Source organism: Emys orbicularis, chromosome 7 (genome assembly GCF_028017835.1).
Source record: "Emys orbicularis isolate rEmyOrb1 chromosome 7, rEmyOrb1.hap1, whole genome shotgun sequence".
NCBI classification, from domain to species: Eukaryota; Metazoa; Chordata; order Testudines; family Emydidae; genus Emys; species Emys orbicularis.
The window spans coordinates 116125373-116146840 of NC_088689.1; the positions used below are offsets into that span (position 1 = coordinate 116125373).

The window sequence follows — 21468 nt, forward strand, 5'->3', positions numbered from 1 at the left end:
GGAAGGGGAATGGCAATAGCACTCTACATCAAAAATGGTATTACCTGTTTGAGTCACTGGTAACTCAGCATAAAATTATCTTGAATGCTTCTGGATCAACGTCCTAGCAGATAAAGCACAAAAGGGGTATTAGTTAGCATCTGCTATAGACCATCAAGCCACACTAGCGAACAGGATGACCATATCCTTCCACACCTATTTATAGCAAGTGGGGGGAAAAAAACTGTGCAACTGTGGGGGACTTCAATTTGAGTGATGTACACTGGAGGTCGTATGCTGCCAGTACTAAAACATCCTTGGAATTTTCTAAATATTATAGTTGACAACTTCCTCACTCAAAAACAAACAGTGTTGCATCCAACATCAGGGAATTCTGTATTAGACTTTGTCTTGACATATAAAGAGGAATTGGATCACAGAACTAAAAAATAGTAATGGTAGATAGAAGTGATCACATTTATAATGTGCAAACAGAATAAAGTCCAGACCAGTGATCATATACTTGGTGCTTTATAAGGGCTAATTTCACAAATCTGACAGCAATTATGAGACAATTCACATGGGAGGAAGAATTTAATCAGAAACATGTGAATGATAATTGGGAATTGTTTAAAAAATACTTTACTAGATGCCCAAAAAGCCACAATCAAGAAGGCCGTAGTGGATACAAAACCCGACCTGGGTTAGACATGAGAGAGACACAGAGACCGTATAAATAAACAAATGGAAGAAAGGTGAAGTTCAAAGCTAGGAATTGAAGAAAGGCATTCAGTTATGAGTTCTATGTGCAAAGAAGAGGCGAGTAGGGCAAGTTTCAGACTGAGCAGCCATTCCATCCATGAAACACTGTATGTTGTCCAATCTCTTATAATTTGACTTCCTGTTTAATTTTAGAAGTCAGAATACAGTTAGTATTTGCCCATGGCCCATAGAAAGACATTAAGCCAGGAGGAGTCAGTAAGGTAAGTGTCAATACAACCCTCAAAATGTAAGTTTATTGAATAAAGCTGAAGAGCAGTAAACCAACAATATGCATCCATCTAAATAAAAAAATTCACTTATTTACAAAGTTCAGTAATTATATAAGTTGTTCACATGCAGAGATTAATGCACAGGTTAACAGTTGGTAGTAGTGTTTGGATGCCATAAATTCTAAAAGCAGTCAAGTAGATACACACCAAACACATCAAGTTCAGCTATAGGCCAGTTAACTAAACAGTAACCTGGTCCCCACAGAAAGATTCACACATTCTAGTTCAGTTTCCTTATTTTTAGGCACAAGCAAAGTTGCTAAATAAAGTAACTGTAGCAGTTCACGGTGAACTAGTGACTACAGTAGCAAGTTAATATACCCCTCTCTACAGCACCAACACTAGTATGGGATTAATTGAAACCATGCTTCAGAGAATGAAAGGACAAAACTAAAATACAAGCTGGGTTTATGAATGAAGACAACATGTAGTGTGTGCACAGTGCAGTAGTTGGTACAGAACAGTAAGGCCATAGCAATCTAAATTAAAACTGGTTTGTCTTAATTACGTGATGGACGAAAGTGTTCACAACTGAAGGCTCTGAAAGTGCACCATCTGAATCTATGTTTAGGTGCTGCTTAAAAGAATCACACACAGTGTGAGGCAACACAAGCAGGTGTATCATAGTTGTGTACACTACAGTGGGCTACATTAACACTACTATATGAACAAACCAGTCTTGACGAGTCTGTCCCTTTAAATATACTGAAGTCACTGAGAAAGTATAGCTACAAAGACATGTTACAATCTTTAGTTTATACATATTTCTCTATACTGTAGAAGCTAATCAAGAAATAGGATCAATTCATTGGCTCTTGTGCTTTGAGATACAATAAAATATTTAAACTTACAACCTGTAGACTTTGCACATGATTACATTGAGAAAGCAGGCATGTCTAGAGTTGTCACAATAGCTAGATATTCCATAGCACCAGGTGAAACTGTGCCCAGCTATTCCATGAATAAGACACTGACTTGACAGTTCCACAGGTGCAGTGCTGAAAGTCAACAGTATCACTGATTACCAAAATAAAGTTATTTGAGTATCATGCAGCAACTCAGATTTGTTCTGGTGTTTCAGACAAAGATCATTTAAAGCATCTGGAGATAGAAAAATGCATTTGTGAGCAAAGCAATGCTCTTAGCAATTTGTTTAGTCTGCTAGAATACTCCAACTGTTGAAAGCTGTTAGTAAAATATTCCATTTCCATCCCCATAAAATGTTAAACAAAAAGGAAGATACAAGTAACGATCTTGACAAATACAAGATTTGGCTTTTCTAATTCATCAGAAAAGTGGTGTCTAAAAGTGACTACATAAAGTCCCATCTGTAGAATTAGTGATGCTGACCTAGTGCTCCCCTATGCAGACAGTTTCCATTTCTAAATCTTACAATACGCACCTCACATGCATTTGTGAGATTAAAAATAAGTTAACCTTTAAGTGTGATGTGGGATGCTTTCTAAATGCTTTATATGGCACTAGAATCTTAATGCTGTGCAGTGTCAGCATCTTCAAGCCACTAAACACTAGAAATAAAATATTTTAACATTTTCTGAAAATCAAATATAAAAATCTGGCCCAGGAAGTCCAGAACAGAAATGTACTCTGATTTAATATGGTACAGATTATTTTTAAAAAGCCCTCAGCCACCCACACACACTCTTTAGACGGCTGTAAAATAAACCTTTTTGTGCTGACTATCATGACAACTCTAGTTGATTTTGTGATAGGAACAGGAATATAGGTCTTCAGCAGTGCACATGAGAAATGAACTGAAAAAGGCCATTTCTTGGATACAAGAGGACTATTGAGTAGTAATTCATCATGGAGGGAGTGGACAATTCTGAGATTATGGCCAGCTGGGAGATTCCAGGAAGACTTCAGCTTCTTCTAGATTTTGAATGCTGAATAAGCCACTGAAGCGTGATATCTAAAGGAAAAACAAAAGATGCACTGGTGTAAGATTTTTCACATATAGCTACAGATTTAAGTTACACTGAAAAGCTCTTTTTTGGGGGTATGTTATAGAAAGTTCTTCCAGGATACTGTTCTCAGTACACAGCTGAGAGGAACCTTCAATATTGTCACAGGCTGGAGAAATTTCCCCTCCCCCGCACCCCTAAAGGAGTCTGTATGGGAAGTTAAAACATATGCGGTCTTCCCTTGAAGGAAGAAAGCACTCTTTTAGCATTCCAATTTGGAAGAACTGCCAGTTTTCACCATGATCTCATGCTTCTGGCCAGTTGGTCAACTATAAAAAGACTCCAAAATCTCCAGGAAAGGCATGAGACATCATGGAGAGAGAATTAAGTCAAGTGCCTAACACACTGTAGTAATCAGAGCAAGCTGGATGCATTACGTTAGAAAACATGAAACACCCATACAGGCTACAGAGTTTGCTTATTTAACAAAATCCTGCATCAATCCCTTTTTCCTCTCTGGACCTTAACCTCCTGATGCAACCAGAAGCATTTAGCCTAGAGATGTGAGAAAAGGTTGGTGAAAGACATGCAACTTGTACATTTGAGGCAGGTGCTCGTCATCTTGTTCCTAAAATATAAGGCACAAAGCCAAAAGGGAGCAGCTTATGTAATGCAGTGTACTATGGGGGAACTGCTGCTAGGTAATTAAACTTAACTCAATGGTTCTCATCTTGTGGGAGGTCATGACCCAGAAGAGAGGCGATAGCAGCTTGCTCATATTCACTACCAAGAGATTTCTGTTGTAGGAGACTCACTGGTACCTGGTCTTACTGCCCCTCCTATATCCTCAGAAGTGCCACATAAATCAGCAAATTTCAACAGCACCTAATATGAAACTGTAAAGAAGCCAGTGGAAGGAATACCTGGGTACATCTGAGGACCCCAGTATTAGGCAATCCCCAAAACAATCTATGTAAATTTAAAAAAACTGAAGCCAGAGTCTTCTCTTAACCCACATATTGGATCTTATTAGCTGTACAATAACATGTTCAGGGGAAGCTACCTTTATTCAGATACATAAGCCTCAAGCACACTAGCCTGGGAATCAGAGGAGCATCCTACTCTTAGTTCAGATGCTAATTAACTGACTGAGCTAGTATTCTCAGTTTACCTATCTGTACTCTGATGTTTACCCTTCTATCTTTGATTATTTAGACAGGTGATGTTATAGGCACATGTGCTGTCGCTGTTCCAGTGTTGTAAGCAGAGAGTGTAATGAAAATCCAAAGGGATTCTTACCCATGTCAATTCCCTGAGCAATCACAAGACTGTTGAAGCACAGGAAGATTCATGGAAATGAACAGCCAGAAATACAAACCAGGACACCAAGTGTCCTGGTTTGACGCCCTGCAGATAATCTATAACATCCTTCTGAATCTTGGTGTGGAAGGACTGATTCCAGAAAACGTGGTTTGAAGATAAAGGTTAGCTACATTCACTCAAAGTGGTAACTTAATTTCATATTATGAAAAGGCAATGATAAAGAAGTTGTTCCATAAGGGAACATCTTTTTATATACTGGTCATCTGTTACCCAGAATGGTTAATGAAATAATAGATATGGTCAAGTCACCATATGACAATCTAGCTTCCCCCAGATCTTGGCAATGCAACAGCCTTGTACGTGTTGCAGCTTTAGTCATTTAAGGTCATGCAGTAGCCTCCAGCCTCAACTAGCTGGCCTTCTTATACCTGTAGAGTAGGTGGAACACCTAACATTTTGTTACCTAGCAAAGCAGATTGCACATTTCTCCCTGCATATTTGTCTAAGCATCCCTCTGATGCATCTAGCCCAGAAGTAAAAGAAACAGAACACCCACTACTGCACCAAACAAATGAGATTTGTTATGCAATAAGGAATTTGAGCCTTTATGCATTCATATGCTTCATTTCCTCTGATAAAATCATGGATAAGTGTCTATGAAACCAGTTTCCTGAGAACTAGAACCTAGCTACAGTTCTTTTCATAAGCTTCAAATCTAAAAGATTAGTTTAAGATATGAAGTACTGTATTTTATACAGCAGTATTTTAGCTAAATTTGCTATTTCTAGCTTGCAGCTCATAACTAGAGACTAGCTGAAGTAATGCAATAAACTTCATTTCACTGACTGGATACAAGTACTGTAAAGGCTTCAAGTTCAGTGCTTCTTAACTCCAACGCGGCATAATATTATTTGTACTACAATGACACTGAGGAAGTTACTATAATGAATTTATACTGTACAGTACTTTGAAAATGGCTCAGACTCATTGCCTATGTCTAACACAGATAAGAGGTTAGAGTGAGTGTACTTCCAGTTTAACAAAGATATCTTTCTCAAATTGGCATTTCTGGGTTAAGTGTTACCTATATTATCCTTTTCTTTGCAAGAAATTGAATAGCAGCAAATTTCTCTGTCCTGAATAGCAGCCAGATTCCTGAAAGAGAGGAGACATGTAGTAACATTTGGTGATGATAACTTAAAGTAGGATCTCATTTTTACATTAGTCACTTAACATTTCCAAGACACTATCACTTAATCTACTGTATGCAAGCTTGTTTCTCTATAGCGTTTCAAGCCATCAACTGTAAATAAGAAGACACCAGCGCAATAAGCTGGAATTTGCTAATTATTTTCTATGGCTTAAGACAGATATCTGTAATTTTAATTTACTAAATTCTTACAGTAGACTCTCCCTTAACCACATCTTCTTTAAGACTTACATCTTTTCAATTAGCTGCTTCTCATCCAGAGCATTAGTAAGGTCTCTCTTGTTTCCAAGTACTAGAACCTAAAACAGTGGATATTAGCAACAGTGATAAGCATTACAACATTGCTCACAACCACAGGCAGTCATCAAGTAAGAATGTATATTTTACTTTGAACAGAGGGAGACAAAACATTGGTCTGTGTCACTTTCAAGGCATTGTAGCGAGATTATTTAATAAATTGGATTTGAGTGTTTGCACCTCCCCTCAGTTTATTTTATCAATAACGTCTCAGCTGTTAGAATACCAAGGTCAAAACAGAATCCTTGAAACCAGATTATGAAAGCCCCTTCCAGAGGTCTGCTCAAGTCCTTAATGGCTGTCTTTAGGACAATCAGCAGGTCTTATTTCAGTTTCCTGTGCTTTAGGGCTCCTCTTTCTTGGAAGTCTGCTATTCCTCCACCCTTGCCCTCCATTTTTGCATTGAAGAGTGGATTCTTCTCATGGCTTACCTCTATGGTTACTGGGTTTACCTTTGTACCAAGTTTCCCAGATCTCTGCTTGTGTTTCTAAATTTAAATTGTGGATTATGCTTTGCACCACATTTGTAATTTATTGACTATTATTGTGTTATGGTAACATCTAGAGGCCTGAGCCAGATCAAGGCCCCATTGTGTTAGGCATTGTACACAGTAAATCTGTCCCTGCCCTAAAAGATTTACTTGTAGTAGGTGCTGAACAAACAATTTAAACAGCATCGAGGAAGATGTGCCTAAAGCATGGGATAGCTGCATTATAAAAATGCAAAGTAAAATACAACAGGCATGGTAGGTGATAAGTGTTTGCACAAGCTAACTTTACCATGAAGAACCAACCTTATCTGCTTAATAATTTCTAAGATTTAATCTACAGATTTGCATAACTTACATTTCATTTGAAGTTACTAAAGTTGCATACAAATCTGTGTGAGACTGAGTATGTTTGCAGTGTTGTAGCTGTGTTGGTCCCAGGATGAGACAGACACAAGGTAGGTGACGTAATACTTTTTATTGGACCAATTTCTGTTCGTGGAAGGTACAAACTTTTGACCTACACAAAGCTCTTCTCCAAGTCTGGGGAAGGAAGCAGAGTGTCTGATGTAAATACAAGTTGGGACAGACTGTTAAGCAGAAGATTTAACACAAATTGTAGGCCATCACTTGAAATGAAGAGGGCAATTAAGGATGGCAGGCAGTGTGGTGTGTTACAAATTGTTGTAATGAGCTATAAAACCAGTGTCCCTGTTAAGTCCATTTTTTTGTTGTCTAGCAGACTTAAAGCCAAGTTCCCAACCTCACCTTTTGAGTATGTTGTGCAGGTTTTCTTTGAGGACAATTATTGAAAGATCAGATCTGGAGTGATCACGTTGTGTGTGTGTGTGTGTGTGGGGGGGGGGGGGGGGGAATCAACCCTGGGTGATGCAGTGTTTTGGTCATTTATCACAGATCATTTGAGAGCATAGGGATTGTCTGGTTTCACCTAATAGTTGTGATTGGGGCATTTAATGCACTGGATAAGGCACACCACATGTTGTGATAGGCACATGTCAGATCCATGAATCTTGAAGAGGTACTGATCATTGTAGCAGTGGAGATACGTCTGAAGGTTTTGCACAGTCCCTGAATCCCAACCAGCAGATAGCGATCAAACTTGTAGACAGAGCGGATGCTATCGGAGCATTTAATAATGATAACTATGTCAACGAGGCCAGACAGACAACTGACACCACCTATTAAGAACACACCACAATTCACACAGGAACTTGAAAGCTACCATCAAATCCTTCCCCCAAAAAACTCCAAGAAAAACTCTACAACCTCATCCCCCACAAACCCAGCCCAGAATTGTTCTATATGCTTCCCAAGGAACACAAACAGGTGAACCCAGGCAGACCCATCATATCTGGCCATGGCACTCTTACTGAAAGAATATCAGGACTCATAGAAAACATCCTTAGGTCACTCACCACACAAAAGGTCTGCTTCCTCCACAGCACTACCAGCTTCCTCCAGAAACTCCACACCATGAACAATCTCGCCCAAACCTCCATGGTGGCAAGGATGGTGTTCACCTCCTTATATACCAACATCCCTCACTATGATGGCATCGTCTGCCTCATGAATACAAGATAATTTACAATACTCAGAAATCCACCCAAAACACATCACCAAGCGCATCCATTTCATTTTCACCCACATTTAACAAACACTTTGTCCAAACCCTGGGAACGGCCACAGGTACTACGATGGCTCCCCAATATGCAAGCCTCTTCATGGACCACCTTGAGGAAGAATTTCTGGAAAAATGCACCATGAAGTCAATGATATACCTGAGATTTCATCAATTTTATTTTCATCCTCTAGACAGAACACCTAAACTTCCTCAGATTTCCACCACAACTTCAACCACCACCATGCATCCATCAAACTCTCTCCAGAATACTCCCACATCAAGATCACTTCCTGGACACCATAATTTGCTCAAACAATGGAACCCTACAAAGAGCTGTAAACCCAAGTAACCCACCGATCACCACACTTACCTTCCTAGATCCAGCAACCACTCCAAACACCCCAATAAGTCTTATCTACAGCCAGGCACTCAGATACCACAAAATATGCTCCGAAGAGAAAAACCACCTTCACCAAAACAAGGACACTTCAGAGAAGTGGATCACATCATGGTAAGGGCCACCTAAATACCCCAGGGGAAATCTGCTTCAATACAGAAAAAACCCTTCAGACAACACACTCCTAGTTGTCAGCTAACATCCCACACGGGAACCCATATCGAATATCTGTCAAGCTGTCTAGAATGGCTCATGACCATGAGTGCCAGTCTCAAGGCAGACTTAAGAAACAGGGCAAAAATCCCGAACTGGTTGTGTTGTCTATACCTAGATTTCACCAACCAAGTATTGAGTGTTAACGCCTCAAGCACTACAACAGCCTTAACAGAGTCACAGACAGCCCCCCTTGGGTACTCTGGTTTATCTTGCCACCTAGGCAAGCTTGCCTTTGTGATGGATAGTCCCTTATACCAAAGGTCACAATATTCAGGTTACTCCCAGTCCCAAAGGACCAGTCACTTACCCCAGTCAACTCTACCTTAGATCTCTCAAAGACAATGCTTATGGCCAATTCTATAAACTAACTAAAGATCTGTTGAAAAAGAAATTAGAGTTATCTAGAAGGTTACAGCAGGTAAACACACACAAAAGAGTTACAGTCTTAGGTTTCAAAAGGTAATAGAAGCTGCTGTAAGATGCATGGTCTATATGTCCTTTAGGGCTAACACAAGCTAAGCTAAACTTACAAATATTGCCCTCTCCAAATTCCAAGCATCATAGTGATGCAATTCCATCTGGTCAGGAATTTGTATTCCCTTCCCCCAGAGTTCAAACTGATGGAACAAGTGGCAGCACCTACCTCCTCTTCATGGGTAGGTGGGTGTGGGCGGGGGAGGGAGGAGACCCCTCAACCAACGAAGTCTTTGTCCTTTGATGTTTCACAGTGGCTCATTTGATTTCAATAGGCCTTCTTGTGTGAAGGACCAGCACTTTGCATTAATTAATGCTTTTTTCCCCAAGTTACACAATTACAGAGGTTTACAATGCACTCACTACAACCTTCGCCATGGGCCACAGATGTTATATCCCAGATCAATACACGCAGCATCCTACAAGCATATCACGTGTAAACACTAAAACACGTTCTTGTCAACTTATCTGTTTTAATAATGCTAACACACAGGTGGGACCAGATTGGTCTCCAGCTATGCATGTGTCAGTGTTGAGTGAGGCCTAGCGCCCTTGGCATTAGCTGGCACCTGGTATGCCAGCACCACATTATCAAACAATTACAGCCAATATTTGATGGGAACCACATCTGGAAAGAAATCTTTCCTAAACCCCCCTCTTCTGGTCTTCAAACAATGCCCCAACCTTGCCAAGTTCATCATCAGAAGCAAGCTCCCCACAGACCAGGACACCAACTCAAAGCAGCACCAGACCGTGGCAGAACAGATCCAAAACCTTCAGACATATCTCCCCTGCAACCATCAATACCCATCTTTCAAAATTCCTGGGTCTACACATGACTCTCACATGTGGTGTACCTCATCCTGTGCATTAAATGCCCCTAAAACAACTATGTTAACCCTTCTGCTTAACCATCTGTCCCAACTTGTATTTACCTCAGAGTCTCTGCTTTCTTCCCCAGACCTGAAGAGCAGCTGGGTAGCTCGAAAGCTTGTACCTTCCACCAACAGAAGTTGGTCCAATAAAAGATATTACCTCACCTACCTTTTCGCTGATACCAACCATGCAATGTTAGAGCCAGAATATACTACTTACAGGGATTCCTTGTAACTGTGGTTTGTCTAGAAGGTTATGCAGTTCATTTCGAGAGGCTTCTATCTTTTCACGATCGGCAGCATCTACCATATATCTTTAAAAAGATGTTGTAAATTTAGTTATTCAACAACTTAAGCAGGTTTATAAGCAGAAACTTCAGAAACTAAGATATTGGCACATGTGTTGAGTTTCAGGACAATCTGTTTGAACAAATTTAGAAGTCTTGCAGAGGGGGCAATTGTCCCAAATACTGGTCAGCTACTGGTCAGCCAAGTAGAGCTTGATAACCTCTCCCATTTAAAATGTACTAGAGTTGGGGCAGTCAAACTACAGACTGTCAAAGTCATGCAGATGATTTCATATGTCAAGAGGTTAATGTATTAGATCAGAAGTTACATAAACAATAGCTAAAAAGCAAACAGGCCTTAGTTCTTCCCATCATTATTCAATAGCTAGTTTAGAGGGGCTACAACAGAATTTTAAGATAAAACGGAAGACTAGCTTGCAAACTGAAGTGCAAACTAAAGACTTATTTCTCAGCTGCAAAGAAGAAAAATCTACAGCCGATGAGAGCAGCCTGATACTGTCTATACTTACACAATAGCATTAACGCCTCTGCAATATCGCTCCCACATGCTTCGGAATCGTGGCTGCCCTCCTATATCCCAGATCTTAAAGGAAAAGCAAGTTTAGCTAGGCACTAGGTTAAGTCAAAATTTAAACACATCACAAACCCTATATAAAAAAACCCCAAATCAGGACTTTCCCTATAAAATTGGGACATCTGGTCACCCTAAGTATAAAAGAGCTATTAAAAACAGGTGAAGTGAAGTGTCTGAAAGTATTTGATCCTTATGTCTTCTCAGTAGCTTTCATACAAAGGCTATTTCCACTATAATGATATGGAAAGTCCTATACCTAGTCAGCAGGGTTACCTATCAACACTCTCTCTTATTTTAAGACACTAAGTAAAAATATAGATGCTTGTATCTGAAAGCTTGACACCTCAAAAAATTCACAGAAGTTGCAGAACTTCTTGTTTTGCTGTGTGCTGGATAATACAGAAGACGCACTGTCTTTGTTTTAGAACCACGTGCAAGAGTATGCAACTTTGCACTCAGCATACATGCTGAAGTCAGCTATTTGCATGAGCGTCTCAGTGAGGATTGACAAAAGGAACTCTGGCATATCCAGAGGAAAGGTTACTTCTAAGTTGTGCTCCAGAGATAAAGTCTCTTTACAACAGAATACATAGGAGAAAGTCCTACACTTGAACTCAGACTCAAGTGATTGAACTCAAACTCAAGTGATTGAACTTTACAAATCTACAGACCCGTTTACAAGATCTGTTAAGTTCACTTCTTGCAGTATAAGCAGCCACCATAACTTGTGGTATAAGGTTGTGGATCATTTGAAGAATTAGCTGCAACTGAAAAAAAACTGCTTTGAAGCAGGTTTCTTAAGAAACAGGGGCACCAGGAAGGAGAGTGGAAGGCCGGGTCAGGATTGTAAATCAGAATGTATTAAGTGCAATTAGTCAGTTGTCAGCATTGGGCAAAAAAAAGATACTAGCTAGAATATCTTTGTGGGTACCTTTGTATGTTTCTGCAATAAGTTATGTGTACATGTGAAGGATCATAAGCCACACACTTATGGGCAAAAAGAAATTTCAGCCTTATGCTACATACTTGATGTTACTGGAGATGAGGGAATATGATCAGGACATTATATCAAGAGGCTGGCAGAAACCCTAACCCTCTGAAAGCTGGGAGCCATGTTAGTCCAAGTGACTCTAGTATCCTTGGATTTCTGCTCCACCGACAGAGTTGACATGACACTTACTAGAAGGTAATTTCAGAGCTTCTAGTTAGTTGACAGTGCGTTTCCTTTACAGTGCTGTAGATGGACAGGAGACGCTACAATTTGTGAATTATATAAAAGCACCACATCCTTGCCCAAAACTAGAAGTCATTTTAATTTTAAAAGTTACAGCTTTACTCTAGGTACCTTAGCAGTGGCATGGGTAAACAAGTGGGAAAGGTTGTAGACAAATATTCATTTATTAAGTTTGGGAAGTCTCATTGGACATTAGTCATGAGCAGAGAGCCTTAATACATAAATGTGTTGTATGGCCCATACGTTCTCTGGCGTTACAGCTTTTGATATAACCATAGCCTTTCATAATAAGTATCTTGATGCGGTCATCTATAAATGGAAGGACTAGGGCAGATTAGAATTCTGTCAATTCTAGACGGTATCCAGCAAAAACAGAAGTGACCCTCAGGAGTGTGGATAAAACCTTAAAAAGGTGAGCCACATATGCTATTGTATTCTAGATGCAAGAAAACAGAAACATAACAGTAGCATAGTGGGGCACTCATGTAACTTCGGTATATTTCTCATTTAATACAGAGCTGAATGCTGCATGGAGAGAAGCCAACATTTAAACTTATCTATGCAAGAACATTAAGTAAGCGTTATTCCTACTGATCCACTGGAAAATAGTTGAATATAGTCATAACAGAACATGCCAGTTGAAAATTCTATTTTAACAGAGGGGCTCTTAAGCATGAAGAAGTTTAACAGAAGGTTTTGGTTTGATTATTCCATGCATTTTTAAATGCTTCAGGAAGAAAAACTGAAATTCCCCTGCAGTGTTTGCAACTCAGACAAGCAGCATTATACTAGTGACTAAGAACCAGCAAGCAAAGCAGGCTTGTCTGGTTTTTGGGGGGTTTTTTTTTGGCCTGACTGCTGGTATGACAAAACAAAGCTGGATTTATGAAAGGTCAATTTAGTTTTCTCAAGTCAGTCTATGAGTTCATTTCAGACAGTGACCTAATCTGAGAGCATCCCTTTAAAAACTATGTAATGCTTTTGTCCCCACAAACAGCAAAACGTTCTTGACATACCTTTATCGTCACATTACCCTTAGTAACTTTCCTCATGTTGAAGCCCACTGTAGGAATCATATCTTCACTGAATTGACCTGACTGAATAGAAGAGAGTTTGTATTAGATCTTGTCACAATAAGGAGAGAATGTTTAAGCACAGAATCATGTATATGCATGATTGGCATTGTTTACAGTACATGGCTATTTAAGTTGTGTGTTGTTGTTTTTTTTTAACTCTTATCCTCAGATAAGGAGAGAATTTTATAGTTGAAGTGCCAGAAAATATAGATGATGGAATGAATTTTTGTACGGAGGCCTATTAATTCTCATTTCCAACCATGATTTCACACTCATTCCCTCAGGCCTATTCAGAAATGTTTCAGTCAAAGTCAAAAGAATGAACGTCTAATGAGCAAATATTGTGCGTGAAGCTAAACCAGAGAGGAAAAATGCTTTGCTTACATTAAGCCATGTGAAGTAACTCAATGTCTTGGTTATACAGAGCTCTAAAAGAAAAAGCATGCAAGCACTTCTTGTGATAGAGCTTAGTATTCCAGCTGTGTGCTGTGGGAACCTCACTGCATCACTCTGGAATAGGTATTTTTCCGAAGCTGTGTAAGACACTCAATTGGGCAACATGTACAGAGGGTGTCAACTCCAGTGGGATTGGCTTTCAACGCACACAGAACTACTATGCTTCAACTCCCTAGAGCAATAAGATGGCAGCCTGAAGAACTTGTACAGCCTCTGAGCCTCCTGAGAAACAAAACTGGGATCTCATATTTCACAATTTCAACAGTACTCAGGAAAGTGGGAGTAGCATGTGTCCAGACCTGTAGAGAGCAAGTGAGGATTTCAGTGTGACTGAAGGTTTGAGAGAATCTTCATGCTATTGTGCATTAATATTTAGTATTAAAGATTAGTTATGAATCATGGTCTCACAAGAAGTCTGATGTGTATGTATAAACTGGTACTTCCTTTCGTAGTAATGATACAGTTCCTACTTTTATCTGTAGTGTTAGCTTACGTTGGCCAAAGGAGCTCTTTTACATGGCACTGGAAACTAGAGGCCCCTTTTTTTGGGATAAACAAACAGGTACAGGTCGCACTAGTGCAGATTTCTCCCAGGCTATTCTGCCTCAACTTTAAGTTTACCTCTGCAAAAGTAAATGCTTTCTTCCAGACTCAGGTCTCTGCTGAAGTAGTATTGGCTGTAGTAGGTTTATAGTGGACACTGACCCATTTCACAATCAGATCAAATCAGGGGACTCTTGCGACATGTCTCAGATGTGAAAGCTTTCTCATTACTCTAAGCTATCCAATCTCTCCAATAGCATATTGCCACAAGATAAGATCTTGCCTGCATCTTTCCATAACCTGACTCATTAAGTAGCTAAACTGTCCTGTAATATTACTTAGGTCAGCTAAATAAAGCAGCCGAGTTAAAACTGCTTTAAACATAGTTCACAAGGTAATAGCCAAAGATAATGATCAACTTGTAACACCAGGCCTGGTTACAGAGTTATGCGCCTTCTACAGTTCAGTTGCCCCTTACCTCTGCACTGCATTTACCCATTATTGAACCAATGAATAAAGGCAACTGGATGCCTCAAATACAGATTCACATACAGGTCCAGCAACTCTGATAAAGACAGACTGTTACGTAAGTTGATTTTTAAACAGAGACTATTGCAAACTCACCTTTGCTCATCTGACTGATCATATAGAAAGACCTCTGCAGTTACAAAAGTGTGTTGTATGTTGACTTTACTACTGAACGCTGAAATGCAGAGGAAGAGACCAACCTCTAAAGAAAGATACAGTTTAAGTGACAGATGAATGAGTGAGCAACTTGGGTAAATTTACAGATTCTATTTATACTGCAGGAGGTCTTTCAGGAGTTAAGATATGTCCAGAGAAGCCAATGGCTTTTTTACAGCATAATTCTGAAGCTATTTTTACTTTATAATTTGTAGATAGTTGCAACTAGCAATTAAAAGTGACTAAGAAAATTTTCTCTGTAAGATGCCCTGCCAGTGGAGGTTTAAGTTGCTGATTTTTCAAGCCATTGATAGTTCAGGTTCGCATTTTCACTGAAACTGCTTTTGTCGTGTCAGTGGCTTAGAAAAAAGGTCATGAGTGAGACTTCTCTCATAGTTTTGAGGTACTGTGTGAGTAGGTCAGTAAAGTTCCATTTCATTATTCCAGATGCTTCTCACCTGACAGGTTATTTGGCACTTATTTTGTAACACATCAAAATCTTACTAGCCATTCTGCATATCTTCAATATCTAGTTTTCAGAGCGTGCTCAGCATTTTGCAAATGTCAGACTCCAAAGGCCTCTCAGTTGAGCACCCAGAGAATACGACCCTTTGGGGGGGGGGGGGGGGGGAAGGTGATGGCCAGGGGTTCAAAAGTTTACTCAAGCCATTCAGGTGAACACCTCTGGCCCCCAAAGCCACAATGTGCCCAAACCACACCCCACAGTTCCTTCAAGAATGAAACAGCTCTCCACTGTAACATCAACCTGATACTTGCTTTGTTAGACTGTACCCTTCCCTTTTAGGTTTCACACCTACTCCCCACTCTTTCCTATACAGGATTGTGGATGGCTTTTTTGTGTGTAGTTGTCTTCTGGTTATGTTTTTCCTCTTCCTCCCAGCCCTTATGACCCTTTTCCCCCCTACACTGTGCACTCTGTTTCACTTCTCCCCAGAGAGCCCTTTATCCTACTTGCTACTATCTAAAGCAGTGGTCCCCAAACTTTTCAGGGTCACCCCCCCTAACCCATGCCCCCCCTCTACCTCCCCGGGAGCAGAGGCCAGGAACAGGGCCACAGCTCCTGGTGGGGGAGGGGTACGGAAGGGGGGCATGAACAGGAATAAGGGGGAGCCAAGGCTGGGGGCAGGACTGGGGCCGTGGCAGCAACTGAGGCAAAGACCGGGGGTGGGAGTGGAAGCCACAGCCAGGCTGCAATCTGGGGCCAAGGCTAGGGGTAGGAGCGGAAGCCACAGCTAGTCATGGAGCTGCAGCCGAGACTGGAGCAGAGCTGGATGGTGCTCCTGCCCCATCCCCCATGGGGGCTGGCCTGGTCCCTGCCACGCCCTCCCCCCAAAACTTTCCTCTGTGCTCCCCTAGGGGGGGGCATGCCCCACAGATTTGGGACCTCTGATCTAAAGAGTCTCTAATAGCATTATCCACACCGGAAGGAATCAGGCCTAATCTTTAGATTAAAGGTGTACTCTACTGGCTCAGACAGCAAGAAGCCAATCACCTAAAAACTATGAAATACAACTCAGACCTCATTTATTAAGAATATTCAGAATGTGGTGGGATGCTTTAAGCAAGGCAAGCAAAAACAGCCTCAATATATTTGTAAAATTGTTCTTTGACAGCACAACGGGTGCAGCAAATTTATAAGCAGTAATATTCTGTTTGTCAGGCAAAAGCTGCCTGAAACTGCAATGTCTGTGTCTTCTCTGAAGGTCACAAGACCACATGGCTTGCTACAATGCACAAGGTTCCTACTTTTATCTTGATCACTTGGCTCTTTCAATTTTGCTCAATTCAACTCTTTTTTCACTGCTCTCTTTAGGTCATCTGTGCCTTCTTCAATGCTGCCCCTTACATCTGAAACTCCCTCCCTCAGAACACAGGTGACTATTTCCCTTAATATGGCTCACTTCCGTAGAACCTAGCCAAGTTAATCAAATGATCAACTTTTGAAGTCATACAGTGCAATATGTGCAGGGCCCTGAATTTTGGGGGATTAGGTGTCCAGGTAAATTGGTGCATAATTGCTCTTTTGGTAGCACAAAGTAAAAAGTTTTATTTTAAAGAAGCCAAAAGACATTCCATTTCAAAAGAAGGCTTCAAAATGTGAAACCAATCCAAAGTTGAAGTTATTTGCCCAAGTCTACAGGTAGTTAAGCCAACAGCTCATAAAGGTGATAAGTTACATCTAACCATTGAATGATGTTTACAGTTTCACTGCCAACCATTTTAGCACAATCAAGTTCAGGTGATAGTAGGATGGGCAACCAGTACCTATGAAGATTTGCTGAGGTGAAAAATGACAAATTCCAAACCCTAAAAATCAAGTTGCTGCCGGATAGATCCCCTCCAATAATCAAGAGTGTCAGCTATTCCCTATTCAGCTGAAAGCTTTTCATCCTTGCATTCAAGGCTCTGCACAACTCCACCCCATTCCAATACCTGAATTCCTAGACTCCTTATCCTCCACCCAGCCCTCTCATGACTACTCCCTTAGTCTCTTGCACTCTCTGCTATTTCATGATGCCGTTTATGCTTGGAAAGTTATAGTTAGTCTCCCTCTCTTCATCCAAGATGCTTCTAAATACACTCCTATTCCATCAAGCATTTCAGCCATTAGACTACACTATATCTTCTACTCATGCCTTTAGGTTGTAGGCTCTTTCAGGTTGTGACTCATTTGTACAGCACTGTACAATTAAGTGTACACCAGCAGCAGACTCTTGCCTCAGATGAAGTTTCCAAAGGAACTATTCTACACTACGTCACTAGTCTGAGTCTCTAAAGCAAAACTAGGGTACAAATTTGTTTTACAGGATAGGACTTGTTTAGGTAAGTCACAAGTATCAAGTTAGAAATGAATCACCTGCACTGAGTTTCAGCATTTTATAATTTGCCTTGTGGGCTATGCAAGATTGTTTCACTTTAATTCTGAACAACCTTGTTTCCTAGCTTTTCCACTACCACCCTGCCCACAAGTTTCACTATCATCCACAGTTACCATCCTAACCATTAGCCAGGTGTATTTAAGGATTCTTCTTCAGTCTGCTTAAATCAATTCTACTATGCAGGACACAGTAAGATTGGTTTAAACCAAAAATATTTTCAGCAGAGTAACTAAAGAGAAAGTCATTGTTTTAAACCCTTGTGACCACAATACACAACATCCCTGGCAATAGTTTCTTCCTACAAAGCAAACCATTAAAGTATTTTTCACTATAGCTGCGCCCTCCCCAAGGAACTGCAGAGAGACTAAGTACTTCTAACAGGGAGAAATGGCTGTTTTGAATTTATTGCTAAAGAGGACAGTTGCAAAATCCAGCATGTAAGGCAGATGTTAAATGAAGTACCATTTTGTCAAGACAGTACTTAGTTCTTACTTTCAGTAGGTGCCTATCTGAAGATTTAATCTCATTGCCACCAACTCAGTCAATGGTGTGGGAGAAGAACCCATACACGAGTGGCAGACCTGCCCACAGTGGGTACAGGAGGTCCACTTGCCAGATGGAGGTTGGAGCATACTCTGCGCTTCTTGGCTCACTTGTGGGCCTCAGCCTGGGCTCTCCAATGTGTCTCCACGACGACTGCACCAGCCTTCACCAAGCTTCTCCAGACTGAGCGGTTGTGGGCAACAGTCTCCCATTTGTCAGTGGGAATGCCGAATTTCTTGAGACCTTGCTTGATCTTGTTGCTGTAGCCTTCCTGTGTGTCGTGGGTTGTTCTTAAGTTGGCCACAGAGCACAGCCTTCAGCAGATGATCTTAAGGCATACACTTCATGTGTCCAGCCAGCAAAGCCTGCAAGCGTCCAACATAGTCTGCATAGACTGTAGGCCGGTTCTCTCAAGGATCTCATTGTTAGTGATCTGTTGATCCCAAGTGACTCCAAGAATATTTCTGAGACAGCGGAGGTAGAAGCTGTTCAATCTCTGCTCCTGCTTGAGGGCACATGACCCAGCTTTCACAGCCATAAAGGAGGATACTAAGGACACAAGCCTGAGAAGTGGACACCTGTGTGTTCAGGGCTAGCAGCTTGTTGTTCCAGACATGTGAAGTAACTTTGCCAAAAGTGACAGAGGCTTTGCATCAAGTTCTCTATCAAGGCTAAGTGAGCTGTTTAAAGTTGAGCCAAGATAGCGGAAGTGATCCACGTTGTCCAGAGCTTCATTACAGATGCAAATTTTAGGTGGGATACTGGTGCCCAATGACATGACAACTGTTTTCTTCATATTGATTACTTCGCCGAACTGGATACATGCATCAGAGAACTTATTCATCATGATCTGCAATTCATCAGGTGAGTTAGAGATGAATGCAGCATCATCTGCTAAGAGCAGATCCCGATTAGTGAGCTGGGTGACATGCCTTTCGCTCTGAAGTCATCTGATGTTGAACAAGCTGCCATCAGTCTTTGATTCAATTAATATGGCTTTCTTCCCAGCCGGCACAAAGAAGAGCTTGCAAGCAACATCCACGCATTCTCCCTCCTGCCTTTAGGAGCTCCAGAGGTATCTGATCCTTGCCTGCTGCTTTCTCAGGCACAATCTCTGATAGCTTTCTCTACTTCAAGAGCTGGTGTTTGGTACAGCTCATGCATTGTTGGAAGCTGAGGGATGGCAGCTAAGGCAGTAATCAGAGATAATGGTATCCTCTGAATAGAGTTATTTGTAATGCTCAGTCCATCAGTCAAGTTGTTCTTGCCTGTCAGGATGGTACCATCTTTTGCTTTCAGATTTGCAGTCTTTTTACAAATTGGACTCAAAGAGGCACTTGCTCCATCATAGGTACCACAAAGGTCCCCTCTGTCAAAGTAGGTCTGAATCTTTTTGCACAGGACTTGCCAATACTTTTGGGCACATTCTCTGGTGGCTTTCTGGACCATAGTCTTAGCCTCTTTGAACTTAAGAGTTTTAAACTTGGTTGGCTGTTGAAGTAAACTTAGGCGAGCTTGCTTTTTCTTTTCTATGAGTGGGAGCAGCAGACGTTCGAACCAGTCAGGTTGTTTTTCCTTTGCTGTCCCAAAGAGATCCTTGGCAGTAGCAAGTGGTCTTATTCTTAAAATTTTCCTACAAGGTATCAGAATCAGGGGAATCAAGTTGCTCATTTTCAGAAACACACTCAAGCGCACACTGAAATTTTGCACAAGTGTCAGAGTCCTTCGTGTTAGTAATATTGAGGCAAAGTTTGCCTTTTGGCTTCACATGATGGATTTTTTAAGATGTAATTGGAGCATGGCCTTAACAGTGTCGCAATCAGCATAATGCATCATAGAATATCAGGGTTGGAAGGGACCTCAGAAGGTCAGCTAGTCCAACCCCCTGCTCAAAGCAGGACCAATCCCCAGACAGATTTTTGCCCCAGATCCCTAAATGGCCCCTTAAAGGATTGAACTCACAACCCTGGGTTTAGCAGGCCAGTGCTCAAACCACTGAACTATTCGACTGAGCGTATCGCCAATGTTTCTGCAATGGATCAGGAGGAGGTCAAGCTGATGCCCGTGTCCTGAGCGGGGATGCCTCCATGTGACCTTGCTGCCACTGCTGCCAACAAAACATGTATTCAAGACCATCAGCTCACAAGAGGCACAAAGCTCAAGGACATGCTGGCCATTTTCACTGGCCAACATGGGACAGATAGCCTCAATGATGTGACCCCAATGCTCCCAGTCCTTACCCTAATGGGCACTGAAATCACCGAACAGCGAGTCTGCTCCTTATGGGGACATTCTTGATGATTTGTTCCAGTTGAGACTAGAACTCAGCTTTATGCTGTTTGGAGTAGTCAAGTGTTGGTCTGTAGATGGACAGAAGATTCAAGCTCCAGAGCCCTATATTCAACATCCAGCCGCATGTTCCTCTCACTGATCAATACCGGAGGGGTACATGCACATGCACTGAGGACAGACTTCTTGACAGCAAATCCCACACCGTAGACCATTGGTTCATTTTCAGCAGAAGTGGTAGTTTACTTCTATTTAGTGATCCAGTTTCCAAAAGTCTCGTCTCACTGAGGATTGCAATATGAACACCCAGTTGATGCAGTTCTCTATCAATTATGGCTGTTTTCCGAAGTTCATGGTCTTTCAGTTCAAGTATGGTTAATACAGTATGAACGTTCCAACAAGCAATGATTAATTTAGAGCCAGGAAAGAAGAAGTTGGATGGGAGTTTTTTTAGCCCATCTTTTCTAGGGCCTTCCCCAAATTGGAGCAAGCAGGCCACCCCTAAATAGGACTGCTTGGACATCTGAGCTACTGCCATCACCTGGGTCCTTCCCACCAGGACAAGCGACCATCAAGACGATTGGTATAGATTTGCTGCAACTTCTAGACTGAACACCCCTCCAAGTTGAAGGAAGCACCTGCCTTATTGTGTCTGCAACTGTACCTTTTCTAAATGGGAGTGGTCTCAGGAGTGTGGATACTGTTGGCCAAGAGGATTCTGGCTCATCTGCTTTTCTGGGAACATTTTCTTCACTCAGGGAGTTCCACTACCACCCTGGGTACCATTGGGGCTTCCCAAGGGGAGACAGGTTTATTGACTGGTGCCTGTCACTCGCCGTTACATTGCTGGCTGCATAGTCTATGCATTCAATGGCAAATCCTGGAGAAACCGGCCAGACAGTATTGCTACTTTACAGCAAGGTAAAAATAAACTAGCTTTAGTATTTCCATAAACCAAGATTTCATGTCAAGCAATGGTCAGC

General features: G+C 41.3%; 1 protein-coding gene across 1 annotated transcript in view; it reads right to left on the reverse strand.

Moving 5' to 3' along the window:
• Nucleotides 1–2914: 2914 nt before the first annotated feature.
• ARL8B (ADP ribosylation factor like GTPase 8B) overlaps nt 2915–21468 on the reverse strand; it is a 29547-nt gene continuing 10993 nt past the window's right edge. Inside the window, exons 2-7 of the mRNA XM_065408063.1 lie at nt 13011–13091; nt 10696–10769; nt 10099–10192; nt 5721–5788; nt 5364–5434; nt 2915–2964 (exon numbers count right to left, since the gene is read on the reverse strand). Coding sequence (XP_065264135.1) covers nt 2915–2964; nt 5364–5434; nt 5721–5788; nt 10099–10192; nt 10696–10769; nt 13011–13091 — 438 coding nt within the window. The remainder of the gene's footprint in view (nt 2965–5363; nt 5435–5720; nt 5789–10098; nt 10193–10695; nt 10770–13010; nt 13092–21468) is intronic.